This window comes from Equus asinus, chromosome X (genome assembly GCF_041296235.1).
Source record: "Equus asinus isolate D_3611 breed Donkey chromosome X, EquAss-T2T_v2, whole genome shotgun sequence".
In the NCBI taxonomy this organism is placed as follows: domain Eukaryota; kingdom Metazoa; phylum Chordata; class Mammalia; order Perissodactyla; family Equidae; genus Equus; species Equus asinus.
The window spans coordinates 136,294,471-136,321,672 of record NC_091820.1 but is presented as its reverse complement, the minus strand read 5'-3'; the positions used below and the strand labels follow the sequence as shown (position 1 = coordinate 136,321,672).

Below are 27,202 nucleotides of genomic sequence, written 5' to 3'. Positions count from 1 at the left end.
TTCTGCGGTGTGAAGGCACTTCCTTTGTCAAGTAATGGTTTTTTCTTAAAGTAACTTATGATGTGGAGCCGACCTCACTCCCCTCCCCCCGCCAAAGGTCCTTCTCACAAGGTTAGAGTTCTTGCATTTACCCTCTTGATGAAGGGCTTAGAGTCGGGGCTTCCAGGGCATGGCTCTTATCCGGGTACAAGGAGCTAAGGCCTGGAGATGCAGTGACAGGACCAGGGAGGGGCAGAGGTGGGCTCCAAACTCGTGACCAACTCCCCCGCCCCCCCCCCCGTCGCTGTTTTCCCTTCTTCCGAGAAAGCCGGTGCCTGGGAGAGACTCATTATGTGCGGGTGTTTCAGCCAGAGACAGCCGAGCAGGGATGGGGGCCTCTGCCCCCGGCACTCACTGCGGCCGTGTACAGGGGGGCTGTTTGGGGTAAAACGTGCCCTTGCCATCACCTCATGGTTTGGCTTGCAAACTGAAAAGACAGCTGGACGTTTCAGCATGAGCAAGATGCCGTGGCCCCTGGGTGAGTTTTTACATTGACGTGGGTACATTTTGGTGCCGTACGAGCCTTCTAGCAAAATAGCAAGTCCTCAAACCCCAACCCACCACGGGACTCTCTGTGCAGACATGCTGCACGGTCAGCTCGGGTCTGCCGCAGTGGCCCTGTCAGCCTTGCTGGGTGGTGTCACTGCTGGGGACTACAGTGACAGTGACTGCTGCATGGAGAGGGAAGGGACCCCAGGTCCTTAGAAGAGTGGCTCATGGGGGCATGTGGGTCCCTGTGGCCTCTACAGCCCCAGCAAGGCCAGTGCTCCTCCTCAGACTTGGGGCGGGGGGGGGGGGCGCCTCTCAGAAGTCCACCCCAGGTGACATTGCACCCGACTCTCACTCTCAAGTGTCCCCAGTGCGTCCTCATCATTTACTCAAGGTTAAGGTCAAGGGGCATTTTAGATTTTAAAATCAGAGTACTTACCCATTTCAGCCACTCAAGACTTGACCATTTGCACTTATGATTTAGTAAACAAATGAAGTCACATAAAGGCACTTTATATATATTAACTGGACTTGGCACAGAAGGTACAGAATGTTCACTGTTACTAACTTTCCCAAGGGAAAATTCTACTGAAATACTTTTAAAAAAAGGCAACAAAAAATAAGACCACAGAGCAAACATATTATCATTTTAATTACAGATGGAATACAGTGCATCAGATGAGGCAAATACAATACTGTGCCAGGTTTAAAAATCGGAACCATAAACGTTTTACATACTATACTTAAATAAAACCGAAAAAAAGAATTGCTTAGGTAACAAAACTATACTTCAAGTTGTTTTAGAAAGAGTTTTGTGCTAGGAACACACAAAGGAAAATGATCTGTTGTGCTGCTTTCAAATTGAATGGGTGTCCCTAGGGGTCCTCCTGGGGCCCAGCGTGGGGCAGGGCCAGGCCGGGCGCCAGCTCGCCGCCCCCAGCGCCAGGCTAGTTGCCCCCAGCAAGAACAAGCCACTTTGCTTCTCTGGTTTTGTTAGAAGCATCATTCAGGCCACACCAAGTTTAATCAATCAGCCTAGTGTAGCTGGGGGATTAAATGATATTTCTGGAAGAAATGTCCCCATTTTAAAAAGTTAGTATATCAATAATCCAGTTTATCCATTCATAAATAAGGTGTCAGATATGTTGGGAGCATAAATCAAAAGCTAACATCAATTAAACTGCGATTTAGAAACATCCCCTAAACGATAAACATGGAGAATTGATTTTAGGTTATCAAATTACCTTGAATAAACATTTCTGATACCTTATGGATATCAGATTTTCTGTAAGAATCAGAAGGTTCCAAGTTGAAAAATCATCTATTCTTCTAAGTGTTTGTATAAAACCTTTAAGAATACATTTTCAAAAATAATGTCAGGATGTAGGACTTTGCGGGCATCCCGTGATTCAACGCCCCCAGTGTCGAGGTGCGGCTGTTGTCGGGTCTGACCCGGAAGCTCCTGAGGCCCCTGATGCTGAAGGCGGGCTCCACTCCTGCAGCCACGGTCCCAGTGACTGCCTGGCACGCATGACAGGTGGAGGGGGAGGGTGTGGCCTGCTGGCGGTGGGGGCGCAAACGTGACCCCAGTCGACCTGTCACAGGCCACACAGAGGAGCTCAGAGCTACAGCACTGGTGGACGGACCCGGGGATCGCCCGTTAATTCCTGCCCGGGCTGCTGGAGGCTGGGGGTCCATGAGTGAGGGAGGCAAAACCCAGAGGAGGGGCCCCGACTGGCTTGAGGTCGGCCCTGAGACAGGAGACCGAGGGACGTGCGGGCTGGGCTTTTGGCAACGGAAGCCACGGCACTGTGGGTGCTTGAAAATATGGACATGCAGTCGCAGGAATAAACCGGGCTGAGGGATCTCGATCAAACGGGAAACAGTATTTCCGACCGGCAGAGAGCAGGTGGGGGCAGACTCGCCCTGATGCAGACGCCGGCCGCAGGAGAGAAGGGGCCGTGAGGTCGGCCCGTGCCGGCACAGAGCTGCCTGAGTCCTCAGTTTCCCCTCAGCAGGGCGGGGGGAGGAGGAGTGTGCCTCGGCCATGGCATCTGGAGGGAACCGTGCTATTGCCATCTGTGGCCCGGGTGCCCTCAGGAGGCAAGTCCCAGAGTCGGGCGAGGACAGAACACACTGCCATCTCAATGCCCACATCAAACGTGGTTCACGCGTGCACGGAACAGTGAGCGTGGACCTGGTTCGCCAGGCCGTTCTCATGCCGTCCCGTCAGGCAGATCCCTCCTCGGGTGACGAGTCTAGACACACGGAAGGACGTAGGAAAATAAAGGCCTGTTTCTCTCTGTAAAAATACCTGTATGTACACGACAGTAATGGAACGGGGCGCCCCTGCGTGAGGAGAACTGTAGGCTCGAGGGCGCTGTGCTGTCTTCTCCCCGCAGATGGCGAATTGTGAGCTTAAGTTGTAGCAAAGCGCTGGCGGAACCACGTGGCTGGCAGCGTGGGCTCTAGTGAATGGCGTGGTCAGGAGGGCTGCCCTGGGGAAGTGGTCGGGGACCTCCTCAACCCAAGCACCGCACCCGGGCCCTCTAGTTTCTCCCGAGCTGCCCAGACGATAGGAAGTCAGCTCTCAGGGTCCATGTGACAGATGGCCACCCTGAGAAACCCCCAACAGGAGGGAAATGGGGGCTCACAAAAAGCACTTGACGACAGTAGGAGCTGTCACCAAGCCACACAAATGGGCACTGGTTGGAAGTACCATCCAGACACAGAGGGCACAGGGCGTAATCCTAAAAGACAAGACACAAGCTACAGCCAGGAGGGGTGGCAGGTCCCTTGCTGAGCCACTGGTGAGGGCAGCGGAGCAGCAGGCTGTCCTGGACGCTGGACTTGCCGGAACGGCTGCCTCCGGCCCGTCAGACCGAGGTGTGGACGGGGGTGACCGAGTGGGACGGCGAGGAGCCCCGCTCGGACGAGGACGAGGCACGCGTGGCCACCTCCCGCTGCAGGTCCTCCACCCTCTTCTGCAGCTCCGCGCGGACGGCCAGCAGCTCCTTGAGGGTCTGGTGGATGGGCATCTGTGGGCACACACAGCCGTCAGCGGCCACCAAGCCCCCCGCGCCGACAGCCCGATGCTGCTCGCCTCCCCATTAGGGCCCAACCAGTATGCCGCGGGCGTCCAGAGGCTCCCCGGTCATGGCCCAATCTGTCCCCAAGTGTGCACGGGTGCCCTCCCCACAAGCTGCGGGCTCCAGCTGACACGGTGGGAAGGGCTTCGTCACTGCTCTCCTTCCGGGCTTGGCCAAGGTCCCAGAGGGGACAAGCAGGTTCAGGTGAAACCGCCCCCCACACAGTGTCTACGTGTCGCCCCCACGCCTCCCCCTTACCGCAGCACTCTTGCAGTTTTATAAATAGCTCTGCTGACTAATTCTGTGAAATCAGCACTTTCTGCAACTTGAAGTTGTTTTCATCAGTCAGAACAGGAGCCAGCAGAAGCCCCTGGAGAGGGCAGTGCCCCAGGAGGGGGAGCCCCTGGGGGCCCGGTGCCTTACCCCCCACCCAGGGAAGAAGGTGGGCCTTCCTCTCGAAGCTTCCACTCAGCAGCACCAGGGCCACAGCAAGGCCTCAGCCCACTGACCTCTCTCTCTCAAGCCCGTTGCTGGGGGGTGGGCCAGGAAGAAATGAGCAGGAGTTTCCTGGGGCACGTAGTACCCAGTCTGACTACCTGGGTCACAGCCTCCACCCCCACAGCACCTGCTGGGGCCCAGAGACCCGAGACCTGGCTTTCCTTTCCCCTCATGGCGTACTTGCTCGGGCTGGGGGGAGGCAGACAAGGGAAGGGGTGACCAGCTGGTGAGCAAAGGAGGCACAGGGTGGGGTCTGGGGAGCTCCCCCTGTCACTCCTTGTCCCCCATGCAGTGAGGACATCAGGACACAACCACAGGCCTGGGTCCAAAGCCGCAGCCAGGCCATGTGATGCTCACTCCCCACCGTCCTGTGGCTGCTTCCTGCTGCCCTGAGGGTAACGGTCTGATCTTCGCCTCGAGGCCCGGTGAGGTCTGACCCCAGCCTGCCTCTCCTGCTCACCTCTCACCAGGTCCTGCCTCTGCTACCTTCCTGCATTGCAGAATCTTCCAGGTTTTGGAAGATGCCACACCTGTGCTGTCCCTTCTGCCTGGGGTACTCTCCCCCCACCCTTTTCACCCACACACTCGCTTCATCCCACCGCGACCAGCACAAAGAGCCCTTGCTCTGGGTGGGGGGCCTTCTGGACTCCATTTGTTTTGTCATCCACCTCCCCAAAGACTAAGCTGTTCCATCGGGGGTGCCAATGGGGATCAGCCCAACTGGAGGGAAGGAGGGGAAGACGGAGATGAGAGAGAGAGACAGAGATGAGAGCGATGGCCCTGGCGAGAGAGGAGAGGAGAGGGGGGAGGGTGACAGAGAAACAGAGGGCAGCCAGGGGCCTCCAGCATGGCAGGGGGCTCAGGAACTAGCACTGGAGAAGCGAAGAACACACTCCTGATTTGGGCAGGCCACAGGAAGAAGGGAGGGGACAGCAACATGGGAGACTGATGGCAAAGGCCCCCCAAAACAAGGAGTTACCCTTATCTGCTGCTGAGCCTAGAGGGCACTGTGAGGTGGGCGACAGCTCCCGTCTTGGCCTCAGGACCTATTTGGTGTTTTCTGGTTTGCACGACCATTTGATTCCGGTCAGACAACAGAATGCTTTGCAGTCAAGCTGCTGTTAGGAAGCCCCACACCCGCGGCAGAAAAGCACAGCCACACACACCCAGGGCCCGAGGCTCTCTTCTTACATCTCCATGTGGCCTGTCGTGTTTTTTCTCATGTGTCATCTTCATTTACAATAAGTCAAAGGCATGCTGCTTCAAGAAAATGCTCCTCTAAGGGCCAGGCACCCAGTGGGTGTTAGCGTGTGAGACACAAGCCCACAGGGTCTCAAAGGAAACAAGATGGCTGCCAGGCCCTCCACCTAGCCATCCTTTGATGGATGCCCAGGAGCCCCCCTCCAGGCAGCTAGCCCAGCCCCCTCCCTTCTCTGAGAATAGAGGCCCAACAGGCTTGTGCCCTCTGCCTTTCCTCCCCTTTCCCCCCTTCTCTCTGCCTGGCCTGGCTTCCTGTCCCCTGGCGCTGGACACCCACCGCAGACTTCTTGCTGATCCCTCTGCCGCAGTCTTCACTGCCACTTCCACATTCCTGTACCCCTAGTGCTGCTGGAGTGAGCTTTCCAGAACATATACCAGGCCTTGCCCTGCAAACCCTGTGGTGGCTCCCACAGCCCCTGGAATAAAGTCCAAACTCCCAGAGATGCTTCCCAAGGCCCTCTGCGGCCTGGGCCCACCTACTTCTCTGGCCTCTGACATCACCAAGACCCAACCTGCTCCCCTACAGTCTCTGTGTGCCCGGCCCCTAGGGCGTGGCCAACACGTGCTTGTGGCATTTGGAATAAAGAGCTGTGACCCAAGGACCGCCTCTAGTTCTCCCTTCTGTGCAGCACAGGGCAGGGAGAAGGCAGAACACTGGGCCACCCACCTAACCCCCTCCGAGCACCGTGCCAGCGCTTTGTAGGGACTCATTTCACACTTGTACCCCTGCGAAGTCTCAGTGAGGCCCAGGACCTTGCCTCTCATCAGGCGTCAAGTCACCACCAGAGACAGGTGTCACTGCCAGAGACAGGGTTTGGCCCTAGCCTGGGGACAGCCTTTCCTTTGGTGACCACACGTGCCAGTAGCAAGAGCTTGGCGAGGACAGCTCCTCTGGCCCTTCCCTCTGCATCACAGGATCGGCGTGAGTGCTAAACGCAGTCCCACGTGCACAGCACCCAGAGGCACAGAGGCCCTCAACTTGCAGCGGCCATGGTCACAGTTACCCTTATCGGCATGGCCATCACAAAGAAGCTGACTCTGCTTACACGTGTAAGAATCTGAGTGCATTCGAGGAGAGACGCATCCTGTGGTTTGCAGGTTTTAAGAAAGATCTGGGCCCTGCCCTCGCCAGATTGACAGTCAAGCACAGGGCCAGGCCTCTAGCGCCGGCAGAGGGAGCTAGCGCGGCGCGAGGCAGAGCTCAGCCCCAGAGGACACGCCCCTGCCCAGCAGCGCTGCTTCCCATCAGGCCTCTCCTGCAGTAACCCAGAAGCCCAGGGCAGCCAAAGGCACTTCAGTTCAAGCAGTAGTTCTGCGGGGCTTCCCGCTACCGTTCAAGAAATCCCACCGACTGCCTGTCCCTTGAGTCACCCAGAGTACTGTGTGGAAACTCTCCGCACTGATTTAAATAAAGGAGAGACTTTCCAGCCCATCTTCCTTGTTGCTATAACAGACGAATCGGAACCGCCCAGGAAAGAAGAATTCAGCGCAGTGCCCGAGGAGGACAGAAATACACAGCAGTTAGGAGGAAGCTGCTGGAAGGCGCGTGCTGGCTTTGGTTCCTGAGTACAGTTGTCTCTAGTGACTGGAAAGAAATGCTCAAGAGGCCCCCGGGCTTCACATTCGAAAACAAAGCAGGGAGGTGGGAAAGGAGCGTGGCCCTGGAATGGGGGCTCCTGTGAAATGGGAGCGGTCTGCGCCGCACTCAGACTCCCTTGGCCGAAAGCCACGACAGAGGCTGCTGACAGGGCTGGCGACCTCTTTGGCTCGCTGATGTTTCTGGGCACACGGGCCATTTCAGAGACAGTGATCCCTCAAACACAACTCTCATTATGGGGACAGTTCAATCTAGTAACGAGCACTTGCTTTTGCAGAGTGCAAGGTCTAAGGTGAGAGAGAGGCAAATAAATAAATTGTCCCTGCAGCCTGGGGAACGTAATCTGGGAGCTCAGCTGAGGGCACAGTGGGGGCCAGGGGCGTGGAGGGCGTGGGGAGCTGGAGCCATCAGGTGGCCACGGGCAGTGATGCCTGAGCTGTGACTTCGGTGGGGAGAGCCAGGCCTCTCTAGCAGCAGGCTGGAGCACAGACCGGAGAGAGACCGAGGCAGGGAGACTAGACAGGCTGGTCCAAGAGCCCGGAGGTCAGGGGTGCGGACGGGAGGCTTGAAGGGGAGGCAGGGGGAGACAAGAAAGGATTAGCAAGGGCACACTTGAGTTGTTGCAGGCTGAGTGGCAAGAACTGCAGGAGGCAGAGGGCATCAGGGAAGGCTCGAGGGCCTGGAGAGAGCAGATGTGTAAGAGGAGTCAGCCTGGACCAGGAGGGCGCCGCTTCCCTCATTCACTGAGTCATTCACTGGCCACATTTCTGGAGTTGCCCATTAAGCACCAAACACCACACTCGGTGCAGAGGACACACGACTAGGCCAGGTGTGGCCCGTGCAGTTTCGGGCTCATGGTCTATAGGGCGGTGGGCAGGGAAACATGAGGTGGTATCGTGCCTGGGGGAGACCCCTCCTTCCCAAAGTGTGCTGGTCTGGGTGGTAACCTATGGTCCCCCCAACACTGGGTGAGCAGGAAAGCGCACGCCCAAGGGAGGAAGGAAAGCACGAGGGGAGGAGGGGCAGCGGGCACTGGAAGGAGAGAGGATCCAGTTCCTGCCGATCAGAGCCCCCTAGTGGGGAGGGGCCACAAACGTGAGTCTCTGGTCCCAGGCAGACTCTGGCAAGGGCTGGAGGAGGCGATCAGACAAATACTAATTGAAGACCCAAAAGGCAGGTTAGTTCAGACTAGGGGACCTAGGAGCCGGGAGTGCAGGACAGGCTCTTCAGGAAGGGGCGGGCATGGCGCAGGGCGCCCGAGCACAGGGACTGCTGTCCTCTTCCCTGCCTTGTCTGTGGAGGGGACAGGAACTGACCACACTCCCTTTGCTGTCAACTCCCTTCACCTGGAAGCTTCTCAGCACAAGGACAGCCACTTTTAGTGGGGGCAAGAGGGACGTGCAGGCCAGCCCTGTGCCCCTCAGGCTGTTGTGTGACCAAGTTGGGCCACATGACTCAGGAATGGACATTTCTAGATCTGCTGGGCCTCCGCTGCCTCCCTGCAGTGGGGCTCAGGCCCCGAGGAGGCTGCGGGAGCCCTGGAGAGCCAGCAGGCTCCCCGCTTTCCCCTGCAGAGGAGGCGGCGCACGAGGCGTGGCTCACTCGGAAGAGGGAAGGGAGAGGGTTTGGGGGCCACGCTTGTGAGGAGGCTTCCTGGAGGCCATGGCCGCTTGACAGCTGACTCCACGGCGCTCTGCAGGTGCCACAGAGCTAACGCTGGAGGCTCTTCAATATGGGCACCAGCACAGAACAGCTGATCCTAGTTACCAAGGGCTCACCGGCCACAAACCAAACTGGACCCCTGTATTTAAAACACTGACGACTGACCACATGGGACTGACTGTATACTGTTTGTTTTCATGGGGAAAAGAGCCGAGACTGCGCCTCTCCAGCTTTAGATGCTCTTCAGTAAAGAAACGTTTTACGACTCTGAGAAGTTAGCATTTCCGCTCCTCAGAACCCACGCTAAACCCAGAACCCATTTGGTACTGGAAATGCACTCTGGCCGTCTCAGCACTACAGGCCCTCACGTCAGTGCACTTGGCCCAGTGTGGAAGTGCTCACCACCCTTGCTGCCCCATGCTGTCGTAACAGAGGAGCCAGTTAGCAGCCCCTTGGCAACACATTAGAAATTTGCATGGTACATGATAACAGAAGCTGGGCCCTCAGAGACTAAATGGAGGGGTTTCCGGTCAGGGACGGTTTCCTAAAGAAAGTTCTCAGAGCACCAGCTATTGGCCCGGTGAGAGGCAGAGCACAGGGCAAGTGTTTCCGGAGTCAGTGGTTTGAGGAGCCAACTGTGGGACATGGAATCCATCAGCCCGGGAGAAGGAGAGAGGAAGGCAGAGGCGCAGGCGCAGGGGACCGTGAGGCCTGGTTCTGCGGCCTGCTTGGAGAGAAGGCCAAGTACTGGGCTGAGCAGGCCCTGATCATGGCGTTCTGGAAAACAGCCCTGGGGGTGGCATGGCCAACTCAGAGGGTCTAGAAGAGGAAAGAGCTTTTGTAGCTGAAGCTGTGTGGAACAAATGGAATGAATCAGGAAACAGAGTCAGGGAAAGAGGAGGCAAGTGATGAGCAGCTGGGGCTCTGGTGTGGGAGAGCAAAGGAGCTGGGCAGGAGATGATAAGCGGGGCCTTGGGCAGCAGCCTGCACCTGTCAGGCGGAGCCTGGAGCTCCGTCTGCTACGAGGGACTTTTCCAGCGGGGAGAGAAGGTTAGTGATGTGACAGCACCTCTGAAGTTCAAGAGCCAGGGAACTGAAAAGGGAAATGAACAGTTCAGTCTTCCCCGTGGTTAGTGGGGCTTGGGGAGTGTTAGGGGCTGAATTTTGTCTCCCCAAAATTCATATGTTGGAGTCCTACCCCCCAGGACCTCAGAATGTGACTGTATTTGGAGACAGGATCTGTACAGAGGTGATCAAGCTAAAATGAGATCATAGGGTGTGCCCTAATCCAGTACAAATGGTATCCCTATAAAAAAAGGAAAATTTGGACACAGAGACACGCATAAAGGGAAGATGATATGAAGAGACGTAGGGAGAACGCCACCGACAAGCCGAGGAGAGGCCTGGCACAGACCCTTCCCTCACAGCCCTCAGAAGGAAGCAACCCTGCCCACACCTTGATCTCAGACTCCCCGCCTCGAGCTGGGGGACAACAAATGTCTGTGTCTAAGTCTCCCAGTCTGTGGTACTCTGTTTGGGAGCATAGCAAACTAAGACTGAGCTGAAAATGCCTGGAGAGACTGTACGACGCTGGGCGAGAGGGAAGGACTGAGAAGGAGGAGGGCTGGGGACAGGGAGACGTGTGCACCCGTGGTCAACAGAAGCAGTGATGGAAACCGGGCCGTGCAAACGTGCTCCTTGGTGGACTGCCATGAACTAAGAATATGAAACTTAAAAACCCTCAGCAGAAGCTATCTGTCCACAGAGGGGAGGGCTGCCTCCATCGGTCTGCTCTGTGACTTAGGACGTACCTTCTTTCTGCTGTGCTACCAGTCTACAAGCTGTAACCGCGAGGCATTTCCCAAACGCCCTTCCCTGCCCCCGAGTGCGGTGCCCTGCAGAATCAGTACTGCCCACCGCGCACCTCTGAGTCAAGTCACCGGAAAGACTGAGAGTCAGATGTGGTAACCAGTATTACTTCATCGATGTTCTCTCAAGCAGTATAAGAGGGAGGTGCTAAGATTTTTAACTCTAACCCAGTAAACAGCATCTGGGCTGGTGTGTGGAAGAGCCCTGCTGGACAGGGACGAAAAGGATGGACCCCTGCAAGGCGAGGACGCAGGACCTTCAGGAGACATCAATACCTAGCATACGCACATTTCTACAGTATCATCTTTACCCGGACAGAAAGACATGCTCTTGTGAAAAGAAGAAAAACAAAAAGATACCTGAGGCCTCATTCGTGGATTCCATCGCACATAATAGTTTACCCACAATTCCAAATGACTCAGACTAGCAACAGGATATAAGACGTGGTTTTCATAATTCACAAAGAAGGGATTAGAAAATTCATCAAGCTGGCTATTGATATAAGACCATAAAGATATAGTCTTTGTATATACATCCTGAAAAACAAAAAAAGAACACATTGAAATAAATTCAACTTTTCTTCATATCCTTAAGAATTTGTATTACATAGAGAAAAGGACTTGCATGATGAAGTGAGTTCCAACCCTGAAAAATTCAGGGGCATTTACTAAGCCCCAACCCCCCTCCCCATGCAGCGCCTCATGCTGGGGATGGCATGAGCATGCAGTGAGCACGCACACCGGTTGCTGTCCTGGAAAAACATATTGCTGAGTTAGGTAACATTTGGTGACTATGTCTGTGTGAGGCAGAACGAGAACTTTCTAACAACCACAGGATGATGGGGCCCGTCGATAACAAATACATTCTTTATTCTGGTTTGCAGTTTGTTTTTGTGACTCAATACTGGGCACTGTGGGTAGAATTTACAGATAAGATTCCTTTCACTGGAAATCACGGCTCCCTGGAGAGAAACATGCCAGGGTGGCAGACTGGAGAAGCCTTATAGAGAGAAGTAAATATACCATTAAATTATATCTCCCCACCTCCCAATTTTACAGTACACCATTTAGAAATGCTGTAACTAATCGGTTTACTCAGCTGAATGAAAACACCCAAATCCACAGGCATGGTGGGGCAGATAAACAGTAAACATGCAGCAAGTACAGTGACAAAGTCAAAATGAGACAATGGAGAGGCCAGGAGTGTTTTCTACCATTCTGCTGCTCCCAAGCCAGCTGACCTCCTCACAAGCTATCTAGACATGGAAACTTCCACTAGGACCTTTTCATATTTCATATTTTGTACTTATAAGAGAAACACCAGCAATAATTCAAGGGACCCTGAATAGCCAAAACAATCTTGAAAAGGAGAACAAATGTGGAGTTCTCATACTTCCCAATTTCAAAACTTACTACAGTAATCAATACAGGTGCTACTGGCATAGGGTGGAGAGACATGTAGATCAGTGCAACAGTACACAGCGTACAGAAACGAACCCCCACATTTACAGTCAACCGACTTTCAACATGGGTGACAAGAAAATTCAAGGGGAAAGACAGTCTTTTCAACAAATGGTGCTGGGACAACTGCATAGCTACAAGCAAAAGAATAAAGTTGGACCCTTACCTCACACCACATACAAAAAATAACTCAAAATGGATCATAGTTCTAAACGTAAGAGCTAAAACTAGGGGCTGGTCCCATGGCCGAGTGGTTAAGATCATGTGCTTCTCTTCGGCGACCTGGGGTTCACCAGTTCAGATCCTGGGGGTGGACCTACGCACCACTCATCAAGCCATGCTGTGGCAGCATCCCACATAGAAGAGCTAGAATGACCCACAACTAGGATATACAGCTATGTACTGGCGCTTTGGGGAGAAAGGAAAAAAGAGGAAGATTGGCAACAGATGTTAATGCTCAGGGCCAATCTTCCCCACCAAAAAGTATACTTAAAAAAAATTAGCTAAAACTATAAAACACTTAGAAGAAAACACAGGTTCAAATCCTCATGATCCTGGGTTAAGCAATGTTTTTTTTCTTCTTCTTTTTTTTTCTTTTGAGGAAGATTAGCCCTGAGCTAACATCTGCTGCCAATCCTCCTCTTTTTGCTGAGGAAGTCTGGCCCTGAGCTAAGATCCGTGCCCATCTTCCTCTACTTTATATGTGGGATGCCTACCACAGCATGGCGTGCCAAGTGGTGCCATGTCTGCACCCAGGATCTGAGCCGGCAAACCCTGGGCTACCGAAGTGGAATGTGCGAACTTAACCGCTGCGCCACTGGGCCGGCCCCGGCAGTGGTTTCTTAGATATGACACCAAAAGCATAGCAACAAAAGAAAAAACGGATAAATTGGACTTCATCAAAATTAAAAACTTATGTGCTTCAAATGACACCATCAAAAAAGTGAAAAGACAACCCACAGAATGAGAGAAAATGTTTGCAAATCATATCTGATAAGGGACTTGTATCTATAAAGAATACATAAGGAACTCTTATAATTCAATAATAAAAAGACAACCCAATTAAAAATGAGCAAAGGATCTCAATAAACATTTGTCCACAGAAAATACACAGATGGCTAATAAGCACATGAGAAGATGCTCAGCATCATTAGTCATCAGGGAAATGCACATCAAAACCACAACGAGCTCCCACGTCACACCCACCGGGATGGCTAGAATCAAGACGCTCAGTAACAAGCGCCTGCAAGGATGTGGAGAAAACGGGCCCTCGGACGATGCTGGTGGGAAGGTAAAATGGTGCAGCCGCTTTGGAAGACAGTCTGGCTGGTCCTCAAAAGGTTAAACCCAGAGTCGCCATAGGACCCAGCAAGTCCACTCCCACGTATCTGCCCCCCAAACATGAATGCATATGCCCACACAAAACTTGTATGCGAATGTTCATAGCAGCTTTATGTGTAACAGCCCAAGTGGGAACAACCCAAATGTCTGTCTGCTAATGACTATATAAACAAAATGCGGTCTAGCCACACGCTGGAATAGCACTCAGCCAGGAAAAGGCATGAAGAACTGGTACCGGCTGCAACATGGAGGAACCCTGAAAACAACATACTTAGCGAAATAAGCCAATTGCAAGAGGACAAATATGTATGATTCCATTTATAAGAAATGTTCAGAATAGGCAAATCCATAGAGACGCAAAGTAAATTCCATGCCAGGGCTGGGGGGAGGGGAGAACGGGGAGTGACTGCTAATGGGTATGGGGTTTCTTTTTGAGGTGATGAAAATTTTATTAAATTTAATAGTGGTGATGGTTGTACACTCTGAATATACTAAAAACCATTGAACTATACACTTTAAAAGGGCGAATTGTATGGTATATAAATTATATCTCGAGAGAGCTGATTTTTTTTTAAAAAATACATTTTGGAAAAAAAAGATAAAAACTATAACTGTTTAAATTCTACATATGAAGTTCATTCTTCTGTTGCCGAGTGTTTTTTAAACGGCTTTATTGAGATATAAGTCACATCAGAAGATTCACTCTTTAAAATGTTTTTTTCTTTTTATTATGAGGTTCACAGAAGCCCATCACGCGGGGCCTGAAGAAAGTGGATTTTCTCCTGATCACAATGGGAAGCCACAGGGAGGTTTCAAGCAGGGGACAGGCACATGACGGGACTGAAGCTCGGGAACGCTGCCCTGATTGCTGGTTTAGAGTGTTCTGGAGGTCAGAAATGGAGGCAGGGAAGCCCGTCCCCGGGCAGCTGCCTTAGTCCAGAGGCGAGATGGTGGGGGCCTGACTTGGCCTTGTAGCTGTAAAGCAGTGAGAAGTGGCCAGATTAAGTCTATCTGGGGGACGGGGCCAGCAGTTCTCGCTGATGGACTGGACGTGAGGGCGAGGGAAGAACTGAAGACGGCCCCTATGTATTTGGCCTCACAATCTCGATGGGCAGAGGTGCCATTATTGAGGTGAGAGAGAGCAGGGGAGGGGCAGGGGAACTTAGGTCCCTGAGAATGAGGACATCACCTGAAAAAGAACAGAGTTTGGGGTGGGAAAAGAACCCAGGCCTGGGTTAGAGATGGATGGCTTCGAAGGAGCAGACTGAGTGGGGGGGGCCAGGGGCGCGGGGGTGCCAGAAGGGAGGCGGGCACGGAGTGAGGGGGTGGTCAGCTCTGGAGGCTGCTCAGAGAGAGGGAGGTGGGCGCTCGGGGCCTCCTGTTTTCCCCTCAATTCTCTGATGTTCTCATACACGTAGCCCACAGGCGGTAGTCCTTTTCTGTTAACCAGAGGATCCTCTTTAAGCTGCCTTTTCCCAATGCTTCCTCACTTTTCTTCATTCTTTTATCCCAAAATGAGGAGAAAAACAAAAAGGTGAAATGTAACTCTGAAAAGCTTGGTAGCTGCTGCTTTACTGGGTTGACGGAAAGTTAAGTTTAGCTTGCTATCTACATGGATGTTTTGGGCTCCTCTATAGACTTCATTATCTAAGGTCTCCAAGTACCCTTCAGTCCAACTGCAGAGAATGCCAAGCAGAACCGTATCATTTAGGAGTCAGTGCAGTGGAAAGTATGTGAGCTTGGAGTTTAGGGGGTCCAGAGTCTAGTACTGACCCTAGAGACCTTAGAGACCCCAGAGAGCTGTGGGCTCGCTGGGTCCCAGCCCCCAATGTCCATAAAGTAAGGGGCTTGTATCAGACAACCTGGCAGATTAGACACATGCTCTGGGGCTGGGGAACCCTGGGAGGGCGTCTAGCGCCACCCCTCCATTTACAGATGGCAGCAGGCTGGACCCAAGTCCCTTCTCCATTCTGTCCCCCTTCTACAGTGGCACTTAACGGGAAAGGCGTCCGAGCAATCGGGAAGCAACAGACAGGCTACACGACACTTACCTCTTTGACTCGCTGCTCTTCACAGTTGCACAAGAAAGTCCCAAAGAGACAGCTATAAAGGTGATCCAAAATTGTAATCAAGAATAGTTCATTAAACTCGAATGCTGAAGGAAACTTAAATGGAGAGAGAAATAAGGTTTAGTTTTAAAGTTCAATTTCTAAAACAAAGTGGTACTAATTTTTTGTGAAAGACAGCTAAACTGCAACTTGGAATATAGTCAAAGATCAAAAGGAAAACTGAGCTCATGTAGAACTTAACTATCTCTAGTTTCAAGTTCAAGCATATAGATCTGGCTGAGAGACAACTGGAAGCAACAAAAATTGTTGTACCCTTCAATGCCTAAAAAACTTATGTAGTTCCCACTTCTCACCATGATGGTAGAGCAGAGCCTACATTCACCCTTCTGCCAGAAACAATTAGAAAGCTGAACAAAACATGCGAAACAACTGTTTTCAGACATTGGCAAGAGGCAGCCCAGGACTGTGACCCCCTGAGAGAAGGGAAACAAATCAGGCAAGTCCTACTATTGTCTCAGCTTTCCACCTGGGGGCACATTTCTGAGCCACGGAGAAGGCGGGGGCATTCTCAGGCACAGCATATACCAAAGCTGCCTCAAGAAGAAATAGAAAGTCTATCTATTAAAGAAAGAACTCATAATAAAAAAACCTTCCCACAGAGACAACTCCATGAACATACATTCCCAAATCCTTACCAATATATACGCAAGTTGAATCGGACAATATATAAGAAGGGTAACACAACATGACCAAGTGGTGTTTATCTCAGGAATGCAAGGCTGGTTTAACATTTGAAAATCAATGTTATAAAAAAAGATTAATTACTGTCAGAAATCAATTAACAGAATAAGGAAGAAAATCACATGATCATCCAACTGTCGTTTTAGGTCATTCTTAATGGGGTTTTGGAGAATTCCAATGAAGACTTTACCATTGCCAGGAGGTTCTAGCCAGTAGCTGGCATTTAGTAGCTATGAGGAGATGACCTGGAAATGACAGTAATGATCCTGGCAGCAAGCATGTACTGGAGGCCTACCATGTGCCAGCATTCTAACTTAAAAACATAGTAAAATATTCATCACCTACTGAATGAAGCAAACTACCCAGGGTATTTTTGTCAGTTTACTTTAAAGACCTATTCCTCAATCAGAGTGATGCTGGCACACTATCATGACTAATCCTGTCATCTCTAGAGTGACAACCAGGATCACTGACAGACAAATTTATTTTTTAGCTTAGCTTTATTATTTTACTGGACCAAGGACAAGCTTCTCAATTAGAAACAAGCCAAATCCAGGAATGTTCAAACTCCACCTGAATTTACCTTTTTAATTATCCAGTTTAAAGAATGCTGCTCAGCTACCTTAGTCTGCCTCTATCTCCACCTTAAGGATTGCTTTCAGAGACACAACGCTCTCCTAAAGAGCCCCAGCAGAATACCACTTCGTCAGAAACCTCTAGAAACTAGCTGTGGTGGTTCTTATTAGTATTCTTCTTCTTAGATGGACTAAATCAATGATGAACTAAATCAATGAAATCTGGCTGAAATGCTAAAGACAGCTACTGGGGAATCCTCTTTCACAGCCTTTAAGATTGCCCCTTGTGACTCTAACAATGATCTCACATTCCAAATGGCTATCTTTTAAAAGGCCAAGACCATTATGTCCACTTTCCCAGTATTTTCTATGCAGCTTAGTTATATCCTATTTCATAAATTACTGGCACCACGAAATTTACTAATTTAAGCAAATATATAACATTTATGTATATTGAAGCTTTATTAAATCAAGGATAGGAACGGAAGATCTACACTTTATTTTCCAACATTTAAAAGTATATGTTTACTAACAGGACAGCAAGGCTTTTACTGACATATTTTTGAAGTCGTATGAGTCTTCATTCCTAACCCCAAGCCTGCATTCTGGACCTGGCCAAGTGGGCACCAGGCATGGGAGGTCCAGGTGGGCGGGGCCCATGACACGGGGGGCTCCATCTACTCCAACTGGGTCAGGACTGCTATTCACATTCAAAGGACATTGGGCCATTAAGTTCAACTCAGAAAACATTTCATTAGGGGAAGCGGCAACAGCTAGAGTAATACAAACAAAAGAGTAAGTCTCTGACTCACATTTTTGGCTGCTTCTCCTGGAAACTATACCATCTACCTAAAAAGCATGGTCTCAAAAACTCCATAGAAGCCCATAATGAAATTCTGCACCTCTTGAGGACCAGACATACCGACGCCGATTAAAGCCATCCCAAAGGGTAGCCTGCTACACCGCGGGTTTGTACAATGCCTTCCAGAAAGAGTCCCTCCATTACTTTTTCCCTTAGCTCTTTTTACGTCAATTGTACACACAGACAGTTCATTTTATTCTGAGATTTCTGACAACTTTACACTGATGTAGCTTACTTGATTTAGCAGTAGGCAACCTAAAAATAAGTTAATCTTGTTACATGAATGCATCTTTTCTAACAAGCTACATTTCATTCACTTAGACTTAATTGATAGTTAAAGACTAATCATTCATGTTTCTGCTTCTAAACACATTAACAATGGTATTTTAAAAGAAATTAATTATACACATTTCAGAGTCTTAGAGCTGTGAGAGGCATCTGAAATCTTCCAATCAAACCTCTTCTTTTCATTCTTAAAATCCAATAAACAATATAAAAACAATATAGACGACATGAAAATAGGCACTAAGCAAAATGAAAAATGGAAGTCAGTTTGAAGATGTTAAACACACACACACATTTATCTAGGCATTTGGGAGGAATGAGCTACTTCATATCCACAAAAGTGGTGCTTTTCAGAAGCATCAGAAGACACCCAACCATTTCCATGTGCCAACCCATTACTCCCATGGGCAACAGAGGCTCCTGGTGGGGGACTGGGCTGCTGCTGTTTCACAGACTACAGCGTGGGGGAGGCAGAGGTCCTTTGCAAAGGCCCCAGAGTGACGGTGTAAGGCGGCCAGGAGGATCAATCAGGTTTCCCTTCACGTGCCTGAATCAGCCAAGGCCAGGGCTCAGGGCCAACAGGAGGGAGACAGCCCAGACCACGGGTCGGTCTCCTCTCTCTTCCCCACAACCCTGACCTCAGCCAGGCTGGGCAGCAGGCCCTTGGCAAGCTGCTCTGTCTTTTGTGCTCTCTCTCCGTCTGTGCACCACCTCCCCCCCTGTATTTACCCTCTCTCTATCTCTGGATCTCTCTGGTTCCAGGTCCATTTCTCTGGCACTATCTCCTACCATGAGGATAAGACCCCAAACTCAGGTTTGGATGGTGGAGATGAGGGGAAAAAACAGCACATGCCTCATGGCCTGCTGTGACCTGAAGCCATCTGGGCCCAGCTAGCCTGGGCAAGGAGATTCCTGCACAGCCCCTGGCTTACCAGGGCCCTGTGCACTGGGGTTTGGAAGCTAAGCACCAGGTCATGACGGGATACTTGACAGCTTCCTGTCTGCCGTTGCTTCTTGGACTCTCATTTCTCCCAGAGACCCTGGGATTGGAGGGGCTGTGGCCTGGGGCAGGGTGTGCAGATTCCTGGATTCCCTGGTCTAATGCCCTGTGCTGGCCTAGGGCTTCAGTCCCATCCCCATTTCTAACACCTGGCAGGATCTTCCATTTCCTGCCCAGTAGGCGACTGGGTTTCCTTCTGCTGACAGAAGGGAGTAAGAGAAGCAAAGTGACGAAGGAACAGGGCCTTGTTCTACACACTTGCTGGACAGGATGACGGACCAAAACCATGTGCACGGGAAAAGTAACTTTTAGTGTGAAGTCGGTTGTTTCTAACTTTCTGCTCATATTCTAAGTGAATTAGAATCAAACTGAAATAATAGAAGAGTCATATTTTACACACGTACACACGTGTTCATTTTGAATGAACGTGAAATGAAAGTTTATCTAACCTTCAACTTTAAGATATGTTTGAATCAGACTATGTGGGTCAGAAATATACTTGAAATCTCTCACCTGTCTTGTCATTTGCCAAACACAATCAATAAACTGAAGAAATATTGGGGATCGGTCAGCATCCGCGTGGTTGTCATTGCCATGGCCCACACGCTGAAAGGAAACAAGAGGTTAAACATTTTAATGTATGCTATGGTCCTCTCAAAAGTCACTTTAAATTGCCTAGTAACAAGAATCATGTCTCTTTTCTATGTCCCAAGGCCTGGAAAGAATTCCTGGCACATAATGTGCCACTCAAAAATGTTCATCAATTGAATTGACTTCCATCACTCTCAGGAAACAAAACTTCAGTGTACTATATATTTACCTGTTGATTGTTTTTATAATTTTTCTTTCATATAGCTGGACTCAAGAAGTTACAAGCAAACAGCCAGCAAACTTTTTAGTCCAAATGAAGGGGTCAACTCCAGCCACCATACCAAGGGCACAGTGGCAACTGGGACTGCCAATTAGCAGCTCACAGGGCATGTTGTGACTGCCATTTCCTCCGTAAGTGTCAAACAGATTTTCCGTTTTTCAGAGATGTCAAGAAGTCTGAGAATCAAAATAATGATTAACAATCTACAAGTTTTAGCCAATTCTGCGTGACTCGGAGAACCCCAAAATCTCACTCTTGAAATGAGAATGGGTGAGTCCTTGCTCGAGGCAATCCAGTCAAGTACTGCATTTCTTTTTTTTCCAGTTTTGAGATAAGTGACACCCAGTATGATATTTCATACCTTTTGATATTTTAGAAGATATTAATAGATTCATATAAAAGGTAAAAGATAATTTCAAACACAAACAGGACTGACAAAAACACTGAAAATGTCAAGTTAAAAATTAGCTCAAGAGTAAGCATTCTAAAAGAATGCTTCAAATAATCTGAGACTAGGCAAAAGGATGAGAAAAAAACATTTTGAAGATACAACGCGATGACCATGTAGAAAGAGCAAGAAATACTGGGCCTATGAAATTTCCACCAGGAAAGACATAAAAACAAGGAAATAACCAGGTCAACATCAAACCTCAGGGTAACACTGTATTGCCTTTTTAAAAAAATTTTTCATTGTGGTGAAATATACATAACATCAAATTTACCATTTTAAGCATTTTTAAGTATAGAGTTCAGCAGCATTAAGTACACTCACACTGTTGTACAACCATCACCACCATCCACCTCCAGAACTTTTTCACCTTGCAAAACTGAAAAGTGTCCACATTAAATACTAAGTCCACATCCGCTCCCCCAGCCCCTGGCACCCACCATTCTGGGGTCTGTCTCCATGAGCTGGACTGCTCCAGGACCTCACGTAAGTGGAATCATACAATACTTGCCCTTTTGTGATTGGCTTATTTCACTTAGCATAACGTCCTCAAGGTTCATCCATGTGGTAGCACAGGTCAGAATTTCCTTCCTTTTTAAGGCTGAATAATTCCATTGTATGTATGTACCACAATTTGTTTATCCATTCATCTGTTGATGGACACAGGTCGCTTCCACGTTTGGGCTACTGTGAAGCATGCCACTATGAACATGGGTGCGCAAATATCTATTTGAGTATATACCCAGAAGCAGAATTGCTGGAATATATGATAATTCCACTTTTAATTTCTTGAGGAACCGCCACCCTGTTTTCCATAGCAGCTGCATGCATTGCCTTATTTCTGCACAGTCATGCATTGATGGGGACATGTTCTAAGAAATGCATCGTTAGGGGATTTCATCGTTGTGCAAATGTCATAGAGTGTACTTATGCAAACCTAGATGGTATGGCCTGCTGCACACCTAGGCTACATGGTACTACTCTTATGGTGCCACCGTCATATATGTGGCCCGTCATCGACCGAAACGTCGGGACATGGCACAGACTGTACTTCCCTCATAAGGGATGTGCAGAGCCTGCTCCTCGGCCCTCAAGGCACTGGGGAACAGTTTGATACTGACAGCTGACAATTTGGGATTCATTCTTTCTTTTAGCATATATTCACTGGACTCCTATGGCGCTTGCAAGGCCTTTGGGCTTTCCAGCATTTTCATGGTGTCTAGCAGAGGCCAGGCCCTGGCTAGACACCTGGGGTACCAAGACAAATGAGACACAGTATCCGTGCTCGATGAATAATTCATCTGTGGTCTAGTTGTGGGAGAAAGACCTGTAAGTAATGAGGGCGGTAAAGTGTTCCAAGGGCTTCTGAGTGTGAGAGGTGTATGGTGGGGCCACAAGAGAGCAAATGGCCATCCTAGAATGGGATAGAGGAGGGAAAGTCACAGTCACGGCAGAAGTCTCATTTGAGATAAACCTTGAAGGACAGGAAAGTGCCTGATTCCTGGTTAGCCAGGGTTATATTATATTTGAAGCAGTGGGAACGTGGTGGGGGCACAAGGGACACCAGAAGTAGTTGGAAACGGTTGAGCCTCAGGGGATGATGCAAGAGGAGGGAGGTGAGATGAGGCTGGAAAGGTGGACTAGGGCCAGATCAGCAAGGGCCTTGAATGCCATGCTGGGGAGTTTGCCCACAATCCACTAGGCCATGGGCAGGCTCTGAGGGATTCACGCTGGGGTGCAGCAGCATCACATCTGCTTCTTGGAACACCCTGTCTAGCTGCAGTGAGGAACAACAGATTGGAAGGGTGTAGGCGACAGAGAGGCTAGTTAGGAGACTGCCATGATAGACCCTCAGGAGATGGCCAGGCCTGAATTAAGGGGGCATCAGTGGCAACGGCGAGGAGACAACAGATTTGAAATCCGTGTATTTAAAGTCTTGGGACTGGCTGAGATCACTCAGGGATCAAGCACACAGATGAGAACCGATCCAAGAACTGAGCCCTGGGGCACCAAAACATTAAGGGGTTGCGGAGGGAGCAAGGAGCAGAAGGCAGGAGGAAATTCAAAAGGTTGTAGAGACCTAGAAGCCAAGTGAAGAAGGTGTTTCCAGAAGAAGGGAAAAATCAACAGTGTCAAATACTCAGGACAAGTAAGAGAAGGACTTGGCAAAGTGTGACAAGAGCAGTTTCGAGGGGGTCTTGTGAGGAGGAAGTCTGGCTGCAGCGGGTTCAAGACAGACCGGAAGGAGAGAAAGTGATAGTGAGTACAGGCAGCAGTTTTGAGGAGCTTTGTTGTAAACGGGAGCAGAAAATTGAAGGGACAGCTGGAGGGGGAAGTGGGGTCAAGAAGATTGGTTTTCTAGGGTGGCATAATGGCATGTTTCTATACCAAAAGGAATGATCTAGGAGAGAGGGGAAAATGGAGGTGGACAAAGGCAGAAACAGTTAAAAAGTGGTCCATGATAAGGTCCAAGAGGCAGATGATGGAACAGGTGGGCAAGAACAGGAATTGGCCTCAGGTAGGAACTCAGCTCATCCACAGAAACTCGGGGAAGGTAGAGTACAGAGACCCATCAGGCGGATGGCTGCAGGCTTCAAACCACTGTTAAAAGGCTGGCTCCACCCTGACTAGCTGGGTAACTTTGGGCAGATACCTCACTCTTGAAACATCAGTTTCCCCATCTGTCAATGACAGTACCTGCCTCACAGGATCATTATAGGATTAAACCAGATGATACACGTAACAGTGCTAGACACACAGTCGTACTCAGTAAGTTGAGGAGATTTTGAATCTTATGATCTTACTGCCTTGGTGAGCCCCAGCGTTAGTAAATAGGGTCTGGAGCAGCAGAGTGCTGTGGGCATGCCCTGAGGCATGGCGTGTGCCGCCATCGCTGGCCTCTCAAGAGATGGCCTTTACCACTGCCCTTTTAGTAAGGGGCCCCTGCTAGTTTTTTTTCACCCAGGACACAGAGTTTGGGAGGGAAAGGTGGAAGAGAATGGCCTCTGAGTCTTCAGAGAGGGCCACATGCAAATACTAGGCAAGACTCCACACTCTCTCTCCTCCCCACTGAGCCCAGCCTGTGCTGAGAGGGTTAGCAACAAAGGAGGTCATGATAATGTTTAACATAATAAGAAGAGCTAAAACTTACCCACACAGCATGGGCCAGGCACAGTCCTAAGCACCTGACACATATAAACTCATTCTTTCCCCAGCCCCCTACTCCAGCCCTGCACAATACTCCATTTCAGAAGGGACACCAAGGCACAGAGAGTGAAGGGATGTGTCCAAGGATGTGACAACAGCTCCCAAAGGGCATGCAGCTCAGAGGCTATGGACCTGCCCTTCCCTCTCCTCCCCAAGAGTGCAGGCACACCACATGCACTTGGCGCCCGACCGTGGGAGCCGCTGAAGGTCTCCCACTGCCCATCCTCCTGCTTTCCACTAGTGAGTGTGAATGGGGTTTCAGGAGCATTCCGCTTCCTGAAGTTGCATTCCAACTGCACTCCAATGCACCGTTCAGACAAATCCCCAATGGTTCAATGGCCCAGATAGACCAGGAATTTGCTGCCATTTGGACTAAAGCACAAATGGCAGCCCAAGAATGCCCTACCAGATGACCTAGCAATCCCACTCCTAGGTATATACACAAATATGAAAGCAGGCTGTTATGGTCTGAATGGGCGCCCCCCCCCCCACCATTCATACGTTGGAGCCCTAACCCTCAGTATCTCAGAATGTGACTGTGCTTGGAGACAGGGCCTTTAATGAGGTGATTAAGTTCAAATGAGGCCATTAGGGTGGGCCCTAATCCAGTCTGATTAGTGTCCTTATAAGAAGAAGAAATGTGGGCACAGACTTGCACAGAAGGAAGACCACGTGACGACAGAGAGAAGACAGCCGTCTGCAAGTCAAAGAGAGAGGCCTCAGAAGAAACCAACCTTGTCACATCTTGATCTTGGACTTCCAGCCTCCAAAACTGTGAGGCAAATTTCTGCTGTTGAAGCCACCCAATGTGTGGTACTTTGTCTGGCAAAAGCTTATACACCAACGTTCCCAGCAGCACTATTCACAATAGGCAACAGGTAGAAACAACCCAAGAGCCCATCGACAGATGAATGGATAAACAAAATGTGGTATATACATACAATGGAATATTATTCAGCCATGAAACGGAATTAAATATTGATATATGCTACAACATGGATGAAGCTTGAAAACATTATTCTTAGTGAAATAAGCCAGTCACAGAAAGGCAAATATTGTATGATTCCACTTATATCAGGTACCTAGGACAGGCAAATCCATAGAGACAGAAAGCAGATTAGTGGTTGTCAGGGCCCAGGGGAGGGGGGAACGGGAGTGACCGCAATAGGTATGGGGTTTCCTTTCCGGGTGACGCAAATGTTTTGGAACTAGATAGAGGTAGTGGTTGCACAACACTGTAAACATATTAAATGCCACTGAACTGTGTACTTTAAAATGCTTAATACTATGTTATATGAATTTTACCTCAGGTAAAACAAAAGGCATACCTATACTAAAAAAATAAACAGAATTCCCTACCAGGAACATACAATGCTGAGGTCCATGGTATTCTATTATGGCAATTCAGATCCGATACAGAGCAGAAAGCCTGCGCATGCATGCATGCGTGATACGTACTACGGATGACAGGGCAAAACAGTAAGCATGAGCCTCACCGCCTCAACTTACCAGTGCAAACTTATGTCCAAAGCTGATCCACTCCTTTTCTATGAGAGCCTCGAACCCTTTAATGGTACGATAATAACTGTCCAACATCAGCATGGCCAGAGACGTCAGCTGGGCTGTTCGGTCCCAACCATCGCTGCAATGCACCACCACCGAAGTTTTCCCAGATTCTATTTTATCAGCAATTCTTACTGCCCCAGCAAGAAGCATCTTCAGAAAAGAAGGCACATTAGACCAAGTGACATTTAATTTCTATTGCAGCAAAAATAATTCTGGGGAGAACACTGGAAGGTCCGGTGAATAAACCAAACAAGAATGCAATCAATTCAGAATCACTAGGAAATATTAGCACCGTGGGGAAGAAAAATTTACACTGAGAAAAACTACAGCAGTAAATAGGGGCCTTTATTAAAGGGCCACAAAGTGCTTTAAAAAACTGATCCGAAGCAAGCACTATCGCTTGTATTGTCACAAAAGCCCCCAACAAAGACCAGACTGGATACTGCCTAGGGAACTATGAAAGCCCGAGTACACAGCAAAGGTGCACTTCTTTGCAATGTTGAGAAACCACTTGGACAGACAGACAGGTTTATGGCACAGACACAGAGAAACCTTAACCAGAAAGCCTGGAAAGGACTGGCCCTCTTTACCCTTATATACTCTAGCCAATGCGTCCCATCCACGTTGGACAGCCACCGTGCCTCATCGATGGAAGGGTACACGATCTCTTTCAATTTACGTAGTGACTCTCTCATCACGTGAATGTTGTGGATCTCCAAGAACACGAGTTCTGCGTTGGGGTAAGCACTTTCACTTTCATATCCTCCACCCTTTGCCTGTGAAAAACAAAAGCTATACATCACTTCAATTCTTGTCAGTGTTACCAAATAGAGACCACTAAAGAAGCAACAAACTCATCTGTTTACAACAAACCTCCTACATCCTTGTACGAGTTATGAGTTTCCTGGGGCCACTGGAACAAAGTACCACAAACTGAGTGGCCTAAGACAACAGACATTTCTTCTCTCACAATTCTGGAGGCTGGAAGGCCGAAGCCAAGGGATTGGCAGGGCTGTGCTCCCTCAGAACCCTCTTGCTTCTGGTGGCCCAGGTGTTCCTGGTTCACAGACACATTACTCTGATTTCTGCCTCAGCATCACATGGCCTTGTCTTTGTGTCTCTGTCTCTTCTCTCCTTATAAGGACAACAGTCAGAGTGGATCAGGGCCCACCCTAATTCAAGATGACCTCATGATTACATTTGCAAAGACCCCATTTCAAAATAAGACCACGTTCACAGGGACCAGGAGTTAGGACTTCAACATATTTTTCATGGAGACACAATCCAACCCATAACAATCCTCCATCACCCGTCGTCAATTTTTAAACCATTAACAATTGGATCTTACTCAAGGCAAATTAGGTTTAAAAAGGTTCTGTTAGTGCCATCTATCTGAATAGAAAAAGTTGTACTACCACAAAATTTCTGTATAATAAAGCAACTTGTAAATCCCAAACAATGAGATTCATTTAAGCAATTTAAGTAAAATAAAATGCAAATGTAACAAAGAAGGGAGATGTGGCTCACCCCTTGGTAACCTCATAACAAAATCTGGTCTGTAATTAGCTTTTATTTTGTAGAAGTCAACATTCAAAACACATCTGTGATGAGAATGTACAGAAACTGAAACCCTAATGCACTGCTGGTAGGAATTAAAATTGTGCAGTCTCTGCGGAAAAATGTTTGACGGTTCCTCAAAAAGTTAAACACAAAATTACCATATGACCCAGCAATTCTACTCCCACAGAACTCCCACTCCCACAGAATACAAGTATTCAAACAACACCTTGTACACGACTGAGCACAGCAGCACAGTTCACATCAGCCAAAAGGTGGGAGCAACCCCAGTGTCCATCAGTGGACAGACAGACAAAATGTGGTCTCTGCATACAACGGAATGTTATTCAGCCATAATACAGGCTACAACATGGATGAACCTTAAAAACATTATGCTAAGTGAAAGAAGCCAAGCACAAAAGACCACCTAGTGTATGATTTCATCTATATGAAATGTCCAGAACAAGGAAATCTATATAGACACAAAGTAAATCAGAGGTTGACAGGGGCTGGGGGAGGGGAGAATGGGCAGTGACTGCCAATGACATAGGGTTTCCATGTGGGGCTATGAAAGTATTCTGGAATTAGACAGTGGTGACTGCTCCACGACATTGGGAATACACCAGAAGTCGCTCAATTGTAAACTCTGGAATGGTTCAAATGGTGAGTTTTATATTGTGTGAATTTTATCTCAATAAAAAAAATAATAAATGCATC

At 49.2% G+C, this 27,202-nt stretch overlaps 1 protein-coding gene across 10 annotated transcripts in view; it reads right to left on the bottom strand.

Moving 5' to 3' along the window:
- Window positions 1–1,162: 1,162 nt before the first annotated feature.
- The window catches only part of MTMR1 (myotubularin related protein 1), a 68,332-nt gene continuing 42,292 nt past the window's right edge, over window positions 1,163–27,202 (bottom strand). For 7 of the 10 annotated variants that reach the window (XM_070503049.1, XM_070503050.1, XM_070503052.1 and 4 more), the window contains 6 exons: window positions 25,519–25,704; window positions 24,872–25,078; window positions 19,350–19,442; window positions 15,356–15,469; window positions 10,863–11,039; window positions 1,163–3,566 (listed from right to left, as the gene is read on the bottom strand). In XM_070503049.1, coding sequence (XP_070359150.1) covers window positions 3,405–3,566; window positions 10,863–11,039; window positions 15,356–15,469; window positions 19,350–19,442; window positions 24,872–25,078; window positions 25,519–25,704 — 939 coding nt within the window. In that variant the 3' untranslated portion in view covers window positions 1,163–3,404. Of the gene's footprint in view, window positions 3,567–10,862; window positions 11,040–13,610; window positions 14,806–15,355; window positions 15,470–19,349; window positions 19,443–24,871; window positions 25,079–25,518; window positions 25,705–27,202 lie in introns of those variants that run through there. The other 3 variants (XM_070503054.1, XM_070503055.1, XM_070503058.1) reach the window with 1 other exon arrangement.